This window comes from Lates calcarifer, linkage group LG5, assembly GCF_001640805.2.
Source record: "Lates calcarifer isolate ASB-BC8 linkage group LG5, TLL_Latcal_v3, whole genome shotgun sequence".
Lineage (NCBI taxonomy): Eukaryota > Metazoa > Chordata > Actinopteri > Centropomidae > Lates > Lates calcarifer.
In genome coordinates, this window is record NC_066837.1 from 15,183,432 (window position 1) to 15,198,657 (window position 15,226).

Sequence of the window (15,226 nt, forward strand, 5' to 3'; positions counted from 1 at the left end):
CCAGGCTACAGTTACTGCAAACGGGAGGTTGTGCACTTTTACTACAAAATAAATAAATAAATGAATAAATAAAAATACTTGACACCATTTCTGACACTTTCGTCATCACATATGGTTTTTAAAAATCACAAAAATCAAGAATCAAAACCGACAATTCACCATCGCCACATAAAAAAAAAAAAAAAAAAACTACCGTGTTGAAAACTATTTCATTTAACGTCACATTCTTTCTCTATTCGGAACTAAAGACGGTGAAACTCCGTTCCAGTGGGCCAAGGCACGGTTATTGGGCTCACCTCAGGCGTGGTGAGGCTGACACCGGCTCTCACACACACATACACACTTTTGTCTTTTAGATTCACACACCTTCACACTCCAACACACACAACATCCAACCTCGCGTCACACCTTCACTTTCACTCTAAAATGTTTTCTCATTTCCACAACACATAATATCAAACTATTGCAGTTGGATAAAAAATATCAAACAATTAATGGAGAGAATTTTAAACCAACTTCAAATTCAAATTTCAATTCAAATCTTAATATCATCCATCGACTGAGGGATGTCAGTTTCGAGGCAGCTAAGGCTGTGGTGTGTGTGTGTGGGTGTCTGCAAGTTTAGCCGAACTGTTTTCTACTAGATTATATTTAAATGCTGGCCCTCACTCACTCTGACGAACAAACAGTGAGCATTAATACAAATGAGCACCTGCAGCCGCAACCGCAGATGTCTGTGGGTATTTTTTAGTCAAAGTTTCCAAGAAAAAAATAGAGAAATTTTCATAGATTATTTTGACAAAGATTACTTTCAGACAGGATGGCTCGTCCCTTCCAGATGCAGATAAACATGTAGTAAATAAAGTCTACATATCAGCACAGAAGAGCCCCAAAACATTCAGCAGCAGGATTACAGCTGAAATTAGAACATGTCTGCAACAGCTAATAGCACAATTGTGGTAAATCTGTCATATGAACGCAAGCAGCAGAAGAAAAGAGTTGCAATAAATAATTCACTCATAAACCACTATAAACATTTTATTTCTATTTCTATAATTATGTAATAAAAATGTTTTTTGCCTATATCATATTGTTCAATTTCACATTTGACCAGAATCATGAAGCAAAATCTAATATCAATCCAATGAACATAAATTCATTTCTGAACCAGTGCATCATAACATTGTCACAACTCAAATTGCATCATTTTAAAGCTTCAAAGAAACCGATTCAAATGTGGCCGACATGTTGCGAATCTGAAACAACTCACAGGACAAACAGCTGTTTCGTTTAACTCAAACAACACAGCATGGAAACCAGATCTGCGGTCTTGTGCTGAGCCACGCCAGGTCAAGTGTTTTATGCAAGAGGGTTCGACTGTTGAACGCGTCAGCTACACACAGACAGGACTGACAGACAGCGCTGGATGTCAGAGCGCGCAGACAAGAGATCCAGCCGTGTTAGAGCCATTCTGAGATCTTAGCCTGGAGACAAAACGGGCCCTGACCGACAGCAGCACCGTGGTCGGTCCTTTTCAAGGCCTGTCTCATCCACTTTGGCTTACCCGCTCTCATCTCTCTCTCTCTCCTTCTCTGTCTGATGCTGAGCCCCGCTGTCCGTCCTTCCACGCAGATTTTTTTGGGTAGAAACTCAAGTATTACTTTGCATTCCTTCTGATTTCTACTGCCTTCCTGCTGTTGTTGTGTAAATGACAAATTTTCCTCAATTTTGCAGGAGAGCACGGGGAAAACTAGAAGGTGTGAGGCTAAGGTACAGTGGGATTACACAATTCATACAACTGAACTGACAGCGGATCTGTTCAATAATGACATGAGCAAGAAACGATGAAAAGTGAAATGAGACAGAAAAAAAAGGCAATTCACTGAAACTTCCGTCACGGTTGTGCATACTTTTAGTAAAATAGTTAAAGTAAAAGTGAAGGTTGACTTCACTGTTTACTCATCACAAACTCGCTGATGAGCGATGTCTGTGGCAGATGAACATAGATGCCATCTTCAGCTAGATAAAATCATCTCTAGGGATTGAAAACGACAAAAACACATCGTTTCAAAAAGCTAAACGTAACATGGAGGCCAAGTGTTTCAGAGGTTGACCCACAGAGAACACTCAAGGGACACGATAAGCAACAGAGCCGAGACGGTCACCAAATGCGACCACTTACCAAGGGGATTTTTCACATTACAAAGAAAATGCCGTTTCATTCACCAGATTACAGTTGTTCAATCAAAAGCTTTTTTAAAAATGAAAGCATTGGGCTTTCAACTGAATTTCTACGATTTATTTTGCATGCGCTAATATTAGGCCTACAGAGTAGTCTCATCTAATTTGCATATCCTCTGTAAAAACTGGATAATACAAGTCAAACTACGGCACAGCGATTTCATGGTGAGTCTGTGTGTGTGTGTGTGTGTGTGTGTGTGTGTGTGTGCCTGTTCAAACACACTGTGTGGTAGTGTGGGTGTGGCGTTACACCTCGTGTGGCACTGGGCAGCCAAGATAAGAGCTGATCCTATCCATGCCTCCCTTCTGCAGCGCCTGCCGCCGCCCACCCACACACCCACAACACACACACACACACACACACACACACACACTGCCACAATCGCACGCACGCACCGCATAGTGTGGTACCCAACATGCCACTGTAATCTCATTTTACAATCCCAGTGCCCTGAACATAAACATGCACTCTCTCTCATAATCAGAGCCACAAACACAGAGAAGCCGATGAAATCCATATTTCATTCTATTCGTACTGTACGCTGGCATGTGAGTTACAATGAAAAATACATACAAAGGCCAACTGAGGTGTCAGAGTGCAAGAAGCTGCAGGAAAAAGCTCCAGGCCCAAAGAAGCATCAGTTGTTCACACACATAAAGGTACTGAGCGACAACACTCGTACCACAGCTTTTAATCAAAGACTCTAAAAACATTTTTGTTATGTCAACCCAAACTGAACAGCATGACAAGACTCTGAAATACAGCAACTTGAGGAGAAGAGAAGAGAAGAGAAGAGAAGAGAAGAGAAGAGAAGAGAAGAGAAGAGAAGAGAAGAGAAGAGCTTACCTTCCTCTGTAAGACAGGGAGAACTAACCTTTTGGTACAAACACACAAACACACTCTCTAATTCACCAAGACTTCCAGTGAAACACACACAGACAGACACACACACACACTCACAGACACACTCTGATGTGATCGGCCACCCTGATAGCAAGCCAGAGCTGACTCTCTAAGCCTCAAACAAAGTTTGGTGTGCACTGACCAAGACAGAGGGGACAAAAAAAATGAAGGAGAAAACCGGAGGGGGGGCACGACAGAGAGAGAGAGAAAAAAAAGTGTGACCACCGAGTGAAGTTTAACCACTTACGATTCAAGTTTAGCTTGAGCACACCCCGCCTACACCACGGATTCATTCACAGGCGTGTACATGCACACCTCTCCGGGTGGGAGAGGCACTGAGCTGGATTTTGGGAAGCCCTGCTTTTTCTCTCTTGTTCCATCTGGTTGCTGCTGCATGGCTGCCGGACAGGCAGACAGCCCTCGCTCATCCCCCTTTTCTCTACTATCTTTTCTCTTCTCCTTATCCAGTGTCCCTACAGATCCACCCACCAACAGCTGCCCCTTACAGCCAGGTGACAGATAGCCACTCAGGCTGCACATGTATGTGTGTGTATGTGTGTGTGTGTATGTGTCCATGTATTTGATAAAAACCATATGTGAGGGAGCGAGAAAAGATTAGATTGTAAAAGTACATGAACAAGTGACACCATGTAGGAGAGAGACAGGACGAGAAAAGAGAGAAAGAGGATGAAAGGATTCAATTTCTGTAGGTGAGGGGGGGAGACTAAGTGTAGTGAATGTGATTTGATGGTGATGCTGAGATGGGGTTTAGGCGTACAAATACTATTAGTCACTGCTGTGCGAACTTGTTACTCACACAGACACACATATACACACACACATGCTCACACAAACACAAATGTGAACACACAAGCTAAGCACCCGACCTACAGGAGTCAACACACAACATGGCATATAAAAACAGAAAACAACCTTTATATTTATCCAACAGCCCTGGGTTATGGATGTAACAGGCTATTGTAGTCATAAAATTCCAACCAGCCATATCTCAGTGACCTAAAATTGGCCTTTCTCTCGACATTTCTTTGGAAAATAAAAGGAATATGTGAAACAAATTCACATAAGGAAGAAAACAGGTCCAGTATTAAACCTACACCAGCAGAGAGGAAGGAGCATAGGGATGATCAAAGCTGTGTCTTAGCTCTATACTTGTTGTGCAGAGTGTGTATTATATACTAAATATCTATTATTATATGGTTTTATTAACTGTATAATCAACTGCTTTTATTGTTTATATATATGAAATCAGTTTTGTAGTAATGGAATGCCACTGCCAATGAGAGAGCAAATGTTTTTCAATCTGAAAACATTTTTAGTTAAGTTTTCCAAAATCCTCCTATAGCTATCACACCAACATCTGCATTTTTTTTTTTTATGTCTTGCAGTTGTGACCAGCTCCTTAGGTTTCCCTTGTGAAAAGTGTCATGTGAAAAGTGGTGGCCCACCTCTGCTATAAGCACAGTGGGAGACCCTGGCTGGAGTATTTTACAAATTCCTATATGTTAACAAATCCCATGAAAAGACCAAAATCAACAGTGTGTCTGGTTTGTCTCACTTTTCTGGGCGTTGTGTTTTTAGCAAACATCACTCAAGTAAGAGTAAATAGTGCACAACTTGGGGACTACTTTCACCTGCAGATGAATCCACATTTGGTGCACTATAGTGAGTATTTACTGCAGCAGGACTGACTCAAATAACCTACATGTCACATGTCACTTAAGTTTGTGGATAAAAAACGGTGCTCTATGGCACATAAGCTATATCAGACAATTCTTGTTGAGATCAATTCATCATTGGTTTTGATCTTTTCATGGGGATTCATAACAATAAGAAACATATGTTTTTCCCCCTTTCTGTGTGAACACACAACATTCCTCTGAACCCTCTTAGAATTAGTGTGTAGTATAGAACTGGGGCACAGCTCAAGTCTGTTGAGGCTCGTCCCAAAAATTTCCTTGCCTTCATTTCCTTTTTTTTTTTTTTTTTTTGACAGAACCCTCCCCCATCCCTCCCACTTTAAGACCCCTTCCACACCACACCCATGGCCCCCCATGTGCAGACATGAGGTCAAGCTCCACAGATCACAGAGAGAAGCCAGACGAGAGAGAGAGAGAGGGAGAGAAAGAGAGACAGAGACCTAAAATCCTCCTTTCCTCCCAAAACCAGGCCAAAACCTCAAACCTTCCCACCAACTCCAGACCCCCTCCTTTAGCCCAGTTGTGTGTAGAGGAGGCAGTGAGCACTCTTGCAGAAACATCAGCCCAGGGAAATTCAAATGAGGAAGAAACAGTGAGAGAGACACACAGAGAGGGAGAGCGAGAGAGAGAGCACAATAGTGAGAAAATAGGATAAAAGAATGAGATGGGAGAGCGTTAGGTAGGAGGGAGGAGGAGGAGGAGGAGAGAGGAGGGTGGGGGGGATGCTGGAGAGAAGCTGGAGAGGTTGCTGAGGCTGCAGGTTAAGATAATGTGTAGATCTGAAGAGATTTGCAAGGAACATTTTTATTCATTTTTTGATTACTCCCATCTCTCCCGACCTCCCCTCCCTCTCCTCCTGCGTTGTTGTCTCTCAGTTTGTTTGTTTTTGGCATTAGCGTTATGACTGTTGGTATGCGTGTGTATGTACACACGCATGCTGATTAGAGCTGGAATATTTTATAAACACAAATATTCACACTCGCACAGGCCCTGCGCGCACATATCAATACGTAATGCACACAAACATACTTAAAGATGGATCAGAGAAGAGAGCGACTGGGCAGACAGTGCCAGGAATGCTAAGGGCTTACAAATTCGTAAACATGCAGACACAGATGCTGCATATGTACATACAAAGATGCACGAACACAGATTGTTCGCAGTGCAGCCCATCGCTCCTTATCAATGTGCTGCAGGTAGGCTAAGTGTTCTGAATGAGCTGGACCATACAAAATTACTCACTGCCTCTATTCTCCTGGTCACACACACATTCAAATGCACAAAAACATATCACAAAGCTTTGAACAATGTGCAACATACCCAGTATACACACACACACACACATAAATGAGGCCACATGGAAACAAAGACACACCTGCAATGCTGTCAGACCCTCCCTCCAGGTTGAGTGAGATGGACTGGTCTCCGTCCTGCTTCCCTCGACCCAGGATCATCCAGTTCTCCAGACCGTCTGAATCAGACGAATCAGATGAATCTGAAGAATCAGACTCAGATTTGGATTCTGACTCTTCTGAATCAGATTCTGAGCTGCTGGAGTCCACAACCACTGGCGCACCGAGACTCCTCTTCTTTTTCTGGTGTCCCTTGGGTGAAGCAAACAACAACCACATTGTAGATGTCAATACAAGGCTTTCAGTTGCACCATTATGCGTCCCTTACTGACCAATACAATAAAACACTCCATTCATCCACTGTTTCACATGAACATCATTTCTTATTTAACAGCATGAATAAATTCTGCTACAGTCAAACTTTTGGTCAATGCTCTGGCACAGCAGCAAGTCATTTACAAGCTTTTCGACATGGCACACCCACTGCTGCAGCTCAACACGCTCAACACCAATCAGCCTTCTAGCTGAAACTTGCCACTGGACAGTTGAGCTACAAACAATCAGCTTTAGGTTTAGCTTGTTCATAACATTTATTTGGCACATTTATTATCTCTCTTCTGGTGCTTCTCTGCTTAGAACTTTATAAAAATGATGTCTGCATAGTTCAGCAGTTATCTCAAGGAATGACTGAAACTAATAGTATGACTGATGCTGCTAGATGCTGTAGATCCCTGTGTCCTCTACCTGTGCTGGAGTGGAAGTCCTCAGCCGGTTTAAGCCTTGACTTTTTGAGGCACAGACCCCGTCATCGTCGGCAGTGTCATCCTCAGAGATGGAGATAACGTCAGGGCTGGATTCAATTACAATGACCTCTTCAAAAAGTGATGATGACGACCTCTGACCTTTGGGATCACTTTCCCTCTTCTTCTGCTTATCACGTTTCTCTCCTTTCTCCTTCTTCTTCTTCTTCTTCAGTTGTTGCAGTAGCTCCCCTGCATTAGGTGACGGAGGCCTACTTTCTCTGATGTGTCCCAGCTCTCCATCTCCGCCAGCATCTGCAGTCCTGTTGGTCACCTCTGGCTGCTGGCTGTCCTCGCCCTCTGCACCCTCACCTCTGCCCCCCTGCTCCTTCTTCTCCCCGGCATTAGAGGAGTAGTGGAGCTGGCTGTAGAGGCGGAACTCTAGCTCGCTGTCGGTCTCTGACCCCTCAGAGTCTCTGTCATCCTCTTGGTAGAGATCATCCTCCAACTCCTCACGGTCTTGATAGGCACAGTACATCACACTAAAACACACTCAACACACACACACCTCACTAGCACCCACACATAAACACTCACACCCGCGGTGACAGTGACCTCAGTGGCTGAAGCTCACTGCAGGGACAAAAACACAAAAACAAACAGTAAACAACTCATCACAATAAATTCATTATTAATGCACAAAATAATGTAAAACTGAATTAAATTTTAAAGATAACTCTTTTACATATTTAGCCCATTCACTATTGATAATTGATGCATAATATTATTGCTAATCATTGTAATATATTATATTTAATTTTGGTTTATAAAATGTCAGAAAACAGTGAAAAGATCCAATCACAGGTTTTCAAATAGCTAGTTTTGTCTTCTCAATTGACAAAATAGCTGCTGATTAATTTACTGGATATTTGTAGAAATACTAATCAATTAATTGACTAATCATTTCAGCAGTTAACACATTTACGTTGCTGTCAGTTTTCTAGGCAGCATGTCACCAGATTATGAGTACTAGTAAAATAAAGCAGCTTTACATATGTAATCCATCAAAGCAAATCTCAGTTAGCTTTACACTCAAATCTACTTTACAGTACACATTTTCAGTGAAAAGTAATGCAGTTGAAACTTTAAATTCTGTATGTCACATCTGAGCTGTAGCTGTCTTAATATGTTTAATGTGGATCTATCACATCTGGCTGAGACCTGATCCACTAATACCAATCCACTGAATTGGATTGATAAAAACACAGTAGAGCTGAAACAATTAGTTGATTAATAAATTGCCAGTAAATGAATCAGTAACTACTTTAATTATCAATTAATTGTTTCAATCATTTTTTTCAGCAAAAGCAAAAAATACAGAATATTTGCTGATTCCAGTTTCCCAAAATGTGTGGATTTTATACTTTTCTTTGTCATATAAACTGAATCCTGAATCTTTAGATTTATGACTGCTGGTTAGACAAGACCAGATATTTAAAGATGTGACCTCAAACTGTGAGGGGCATGTTTAAAAAAAATATTTTCTGACATTTTATAAACAAGTCATCAATTCACTGATAATAAACCAAAAAAAAACTGAATCGTTACTTGCTGCCCTAAAATAAAGTTACTTCATCTACAGCACAGAGGAAGAAGTGGACACAGGCCAGCGTCAATTAGAGGGTGAGCACAGATTTCAGTCTTGTTCTGAAATCCATAAGGGCTTGTTAACAAAGCTGAAAGAGAACACGGTTCAGCTGCGCTCGTATCTTCTTTTTTTTTTTAACCTGTAGACCATTTCACCAGAGCGCCAGTACTAAGACACAGCTTGGATCCAGGTTTATCATCTGTCCTGCGCTGATTTCAACAAACACCTAACATGACGTAATCTGGAGCTGAAAATGATTATGTTAGAAACCGTTAAATAATCTACTTACTACACTCTGTAAAACACACACTGTGTTGCTAATTTTCCATATCTCTGTCTCTCTAACTCACTCTCTCTCTCTCTCTCATGCACACCCACACACACACACACACACACACACTGGACAGAGAGGGGGCATCGGCCCATTGCTCTGTCCAGTCCTGCGTGTCTGTGCCATGATGGTTGGAGATGATTGGCTCCCAGACCGCACACACTGCAGAAACGCCACGCTAGACAGTCACAAGCCGCCCGCCAGGGATTAAAGGGACAGAAAGAGGAGAGAGGTGAGGGGGTGAGGGAGAGAGCGACAGTTTTGAAGTTTAGCAGCGCACAAGAACCTGCACCCAACAAACGATTGTGTCTTACAACGGAGTGCAAAGTATTGTACAGTCATGTTTGACCAACACAGGCGTTTTCACTTAATCTGCCTAATTTAAGTCCTGTTCAGTAACATATGGGTGTGTACACACTGTACTTGACATCTTGATATCGCTCCTGTTAGCTTAATGCACACAGAACAACACACAGCAGAAACTTCTTTTGTCATTAATATCATGGTGGGACACAATCAACTGCCTCCTGTTATACTGTACTGTTGCTACTTTTACTTAAGTTAGGAACTGAACACGTCTTCCATAACTGTTTGGATATTTGGACAAGTGTGTTGTGTGCACATTATGCTATTTATGACACAGTCAAGTCAAATCAGGTAATCACTGTTGTTCAGTCCATGCATTAATGTCCCCCCTTCAAAAGGGAAGATTTTAAAGACCTGTATCAGAGCCACTGACACAAACTTCAGGTTACTCTATCCACCACATCTGAAATATTTTTCATAAGTTGATAATATTTCAAGTACTGTTTGTATATACTGTTACCATATTGTGTTATAATTCATACAGTACATACCATATTATTATTATACATTCAGTGCACACTTCAGCATCCATTGACAATTCTGTGTCTTACTATACAGCTTTTTTGATTATCTACCCAACTTGCACTGATACAGTGTCTTATAGCAAAAACAATGTCACTGTACTGTATATGTTCAGTTAATAACATAATTTAGCTTTAGTCTCTCAATTTTTATTTACTCTGTTTACTTATCATGTGCAATGTAGCCTTTGGTAGTATTTGTTTATTGCTAAGGCCATCTATCTATCTATCTATCTATCTATCTATCTATCATATCAATCAGAGGGTTGACAGGGAGAATAAATGGATGACTTCAGTGATTGGTAGATGCTATGTTTACATCTTGTTTGGCTGCTCAGGAAAACAGACACACACACACACTAGAGGGTTGACAGGTTATGGTCCTGTGCACACAGTCCACTGTTTCACTACAGTGACAGGCAAAACAACAGAGGTCTCGATTTTCTGGGTAATTATTCACCCTGCCTGTAGTTAGCATGGTGGTAGCTGCGGCTAGCTGCATGCTAACTAGCTAGCAGTCATACTAAAGCACAAGTTAGCTCCGTTAGAAGCTAGCAGCGTTGCGTATCTAAAACTTACTTAGCCCCAAAACAGAGGAAGTCAAAAACTGTCTCCGAGCGGCGATTATTTCAGGTTATTTCCACATGTCGACAGCCCCCGGTTTAGCATGTGTCCCTCCTGTCTGTCCACGTGTTTATGAGCAGCCGGTCGGATGTAAACAATGAAGAACCACAGTCTCAAACACGCACTAAAGGGAACAAACACGTGGAGCCAAAGTCGCTCTACTCGATGGCATCACTGTACATGTTTCACGTTAAATGTCAGTTGGCAGGAGCTCACCTTTATCCACCAAACTGGAGCGGTTACAGGTGCCGGAGCTGCTCTCCTGCTTCCAGCCAGAGGGGGACACACAAACTATTTCCGGGTTTGTCCGCTGTAAATTGGTTGGTCGACCGTAACGTTTCACTTCGTTCTTTACTATAGGCTTAGAGGTATTAGTGATTTGTGAGGGTGCAGGAGGTTATCACAAAGGATTGGATATTGTTAGATTACGGCTTAAATTGTTTTTTGTTTGTAGGAGTTTGTTTTGTTTTGTGAATATTTTAGTAAATTGTGGCCATAAAGGGATTCACATGGTCAGCCACAATAATCAAGACTGTGGCATTCAGACAATGCTTGACTGATATTAAGGGTCCCAAAGTGTGCCATGAAAGCATTCCCCACATCATTACATCCACCAGCAGCAGCCTGGACACAAAGCAGCATTAATGCTGTGGAAATCCAGATTCATCAGACATGACATGTTCTTCCAGTCCTTAACTGTCCAGTTTTGGGGAGCCTGTGCCCACAACGTGGTTTTCTGATGTTGTAACACATAACCCTTGTGGTTCTGAAAATGGCCTTTCTGTCAGCTCCAACCAGTCGATTGGATTTCAAAACTGGTGACTGGTTTTAATGTTGTAGCTGATAGTTGTATATCTATGCCAATCCTGTGTGAGTGGTTAAAAAACTAATGAAAAGTTGCACAAAAGTTGTTTGAGGACCTCAGAAACTCATCCTCTGTATTAACATGACCTTGGTAGCTCTGGCCTTTAAATCAGTATAATTACCTAAATACCTCCAGGGACTTGACAGTGTATTTGTGTACTACTTGTACAACTGGTTCTGGTTTCATCTCCTATCAGCATTATAATCCAAAAATATTCACCTGATATCTTAAAATATCTCATTGTTTTGCTGTGATGTGGAGTCCCTCTAAAATTGTAGGATTACCAGTTTCATTGTAAAAGTAATTTCCCACCCAGATGACTGGCATCTCCCACCTCTCCCTCCCTCTCCCTTTGCTAAATATAATGAACTTGGAGAATACCCTGCGCCTACATTATTGTGAAATTTGTACCTTGATTATAAAATGTCATTATTAAAGTTGACATGGAATTGTAAACTGGGCTGCTTTACTTCTGAGGCACCATATCTCTTTCTGCAGACAAAAGATCCAGCTGGGTCTTGGAACTGTTTTTCACTACATAGACTATTGTCAGTCTGATGGATGCTTGGCGTTTTCACCTTCCTCAATAAGGCACAAATATTAGTTATGAAATGTCAGAATGTGTCTGTGTGTTCACTGGGTGTGTGCATGCATGTCTGAGTGACTAGTATGGACCTTCAGGCCTGTGCTATTATTACATGTTGATGGGAATGTAAATCTATATGTAAATGTAATTCAACAGACTAGCTATCGCCATCAGTCATATTTATAACACATAGAATACAGCAAAATTATGCCATCCAGGCTCTCGTGCAGACTGTGTAACATTAACATCCATCTTTTGCTCCCCTCCATATCATGAGAATTATTGTGAACTCTGTATATCCAACTATAGGCATCGGCGTTACAATAATAGTGAGTGAATAATGGCGTTTTGATAGGGGAATCAGAGGGTGAATGCCATCTGATTCCGGAGGTTTCTCCATGCGTGTCAACACAGGAAAGGCCATCACAGAGTTGGATTGTTTCCTTCCAAAGGTTAGGCTGCACCTCATGTCTCAATACTATCACCTCTTTTAGCCCATGTATACATCTGACACACACACACACACACACACACACACACACACACACACACACACAGACACACTTAATATCCTGCATCTGTTTTGTTTTTGGGAAAGTGCATATGGGGGCCCTCTGCCTCCCCTGCTCCCCATATCTCTCTAAATTGGATGCAGGTTTGGGATGCCTCACTGCCTCAGTGAAATTGTGATGTGGCTGCCTGATTTTGGGTTCCATGCATTTGCCGGTATTTACTATTATTATTTTTTTGGGGAGGGTGGGGGTGAAGGTGGAGGAGACTGGCTGAATGGAGGCATCTGGTTCAGCGGTTCATCTCTGAGCGTCCAGACCAGTGGCGTGTTGAAGATGGATGGAGTGTCCGGGACAGGGATTTAAAGTCCCCTGATTTCCAATCACACATTCCAGAGGGATGGTTCTGCCTGATGAATGATCTTTATTGGAGAGAAGGAGTTAAAAGAAGCATGTCATTGCTCTCATTTGATGGTGTTTGTATGTGCCATGGGTAGCTCCCACTTTCATTTGGAACTAGATGCTGCAGCCAACACTTGCAATGGAGTGTTTTATCAAAACAGGATTCTTGTCAGCTCTGGTGTATTGGCAATATTCTCCAACTGATGGACATTTGTGTACCAAAGAAGACTGAAAAAGCCCCAACTGTGTCCTTTACACCCCTATTGCTTAGATTCAGCCAGAGTGATGAAACACTGATGTCAGTATTTTACAGAAACTATACTAAAATTCAGAATAATAAGATAATAAAATTAAAGTATTTTGATAATTGATCATATGTTTGAGTAATTTGTTAAAGTTAAAATGAAAAACTTTGCTGGTTTCATCTACTCAAATGTGAATGTTTTCTGGTTTTCTTTGTCTTCAGTTATAATAAAATAAATACTTTGGGGTTTCAGACTATTGGTCAAATAAAACAATTTCACCACTGGTATTTGCTGACACTTTATAGACTGAATAAATGATTATTGAGAAAATAGTCAGTAGATTAATCAAAAGTGAAAAACAAATAGTGGGTCAAAGCCCTAAAAATAATTGTTAGGTGTCTGAAAAACATGTCTAGCATCTGTTCAGAGGTAGATTCCAACCGTGGGTTGCATTAGCTTGTTTCAGTTCTGTAACAAGAGGTCTGCTTCCCTTTCTGTTGTTGGTGCAGGCTTCCTTGTTACTGTATGTATGTAAATACAACCAGGGCACTCTGTATCAAAGCAGCCAGGCAGGAGGAATTCCCTCTTTAAAAAAAAAAGAAAAGAAAAGAAAAAAAAGACTCGCCCTGGATCAGCGGCTCTTAACAAAAATGGCTCCCATGCATCACCCATATGGGGCCCTCTGTGCAGGAGTCATTCACTTATACCGGATGTACAGCATTTGTGAACCTAGAGTCACAGCACCAGTGTCTCTTTGCTTTCACTACATCACACAGACTCTATGAAAGTTTGATCTCTTCAGTCATATTAACTTAGGTGTTATATTTTCATTAATTCTAATAGATAAAACAGCATCGAATAGCTTTTGCAGCATAAGAAACTGGTGGTATATTAGTAGGTTCAGTAGATTCTGGAGTTAATATGCCAAGTAGAGCATGTAGTAATCAGCGGCAGAGCTCACATGCAGAAGGAAACAAATGATAAAACACAGCCGGAGGGGGATGATGAGTTGTCACAGGGGTCTAAAAGTCTGTCAGCATGGAAGAGAACATTTCTTTTGGTTCCTAGTGAAATTTTACAGGGTTAGAGTCAGGGGTTAAGGTAACATCACCTTTTTACACCACTTGCTTCGATATGACTCATCATACAATACTGGAAATAATTCACATGTTCCTGCTGATGTAATTTTGAAAGTTTTCATTTTTTTAAAAATAGCATTTTTGCCGTTATTAGAGAGTATAGAGTACAGAGATGACAGGAGATTATGTTACAGTCACATGGTCAGTGTCTAAAACCAGTAGTCCCCAACCTGAGCAGCCAAGTCAAATCTGAGGGGTCACTATTAATAATGCAATAAGAAGAAAAACAATCCTGTTGCTTTTTTCTTTCCTTCAGGTTTCTTCTATCATGGTTTATATCATTTCAATATTGATACACATAATGATCATTTATGAAGCAGGTTGTGGATAACATAATCACATAGTATGTCTGGTTATATTTGCTAATTCACCAAATAATGCCTGACAAATCAAAGCACCACAGCACATTGATGCAAAATAATCATATAAAAATCCAGTATTTTCATTCGACAGTTCTGCTCATTGATTTGCAACACTGCCCACAATAGCTTGACACACCCAGAGGTATTAAAGAGATAGATACCATGTTCTGCACAGCACAGCAGAACTGAGATGGTTGACAATGTGTATTATCCAATGGTATATCATGTCATATTGACCAATACTGCTTTAAATTAAACAATTTGAGATGGAAAAATCACTCTTCACATGAGCTGAGAGCTCACATTCAGGTCAGGTCCAGCAGCCACAAGGGCACATTTGGTCACAAACCAAAAACAGTTAGAAAACATTTTCTAACCCCCTTTCGGGCCACCAGAGAGCCCTGGTGTTGATATACTTTGAGGTGCATTTTTTGTTTTAGACCAGTTCAGCTGGGAGTGTCTGATGATCACACTTCATCAAATTAGACGAATAGCCAGTACAGGTGAACCCCCCCCAACCCCACCCCACCACGTACACACAGAGACACACACATAACACACACACACACCAGAAGAAACACTTTTTGTGAAGCTCTGTGATCAACAGTCTGTCAGTGCTTTCAGCAGGAAAAGACTAGAACAAGGGAACAAGCCTGACAACACCTTTTCAGAC

The 15,226-nt window shown here is 41.4% G+C and overlaps 1 protein-coding gene across 2 annotated transcripts in view; it reads right to left on the minus strand.

Moving 5' to 3' along the window:
* LOC108896627 (zinc finger, CCHC domain containing 7) overlaps window positions 1-10,773 on the minus strand; it is a 34,000-nt gene extending 23,227 nt beyond the window's left edge. Inside the window, exons 1-3 of one of the 2 annotated variants that reach the window (XM_018695858.2) lie at window positions 10,662-10,773; window positions 6,960-7,588; window positions 6,239-6,467 (exon numbers count right to left, since the gene is read on the minus strand). In XM_018695858.2, the coding sequence (XP_018551374.2) occupies window positions 6,239-6,467; window positions 6,960-7,493 (763 nt within the window). In that variant the 5' untranslated portion in view covers window positions 7,494-7,588; window positions 10,662-10,773. The other variant, XM_018695859.2, reaches the window with a different exon arrangement.
* Window positions 10,774-15,226: the final 4,453 nt, after the last annotated feature.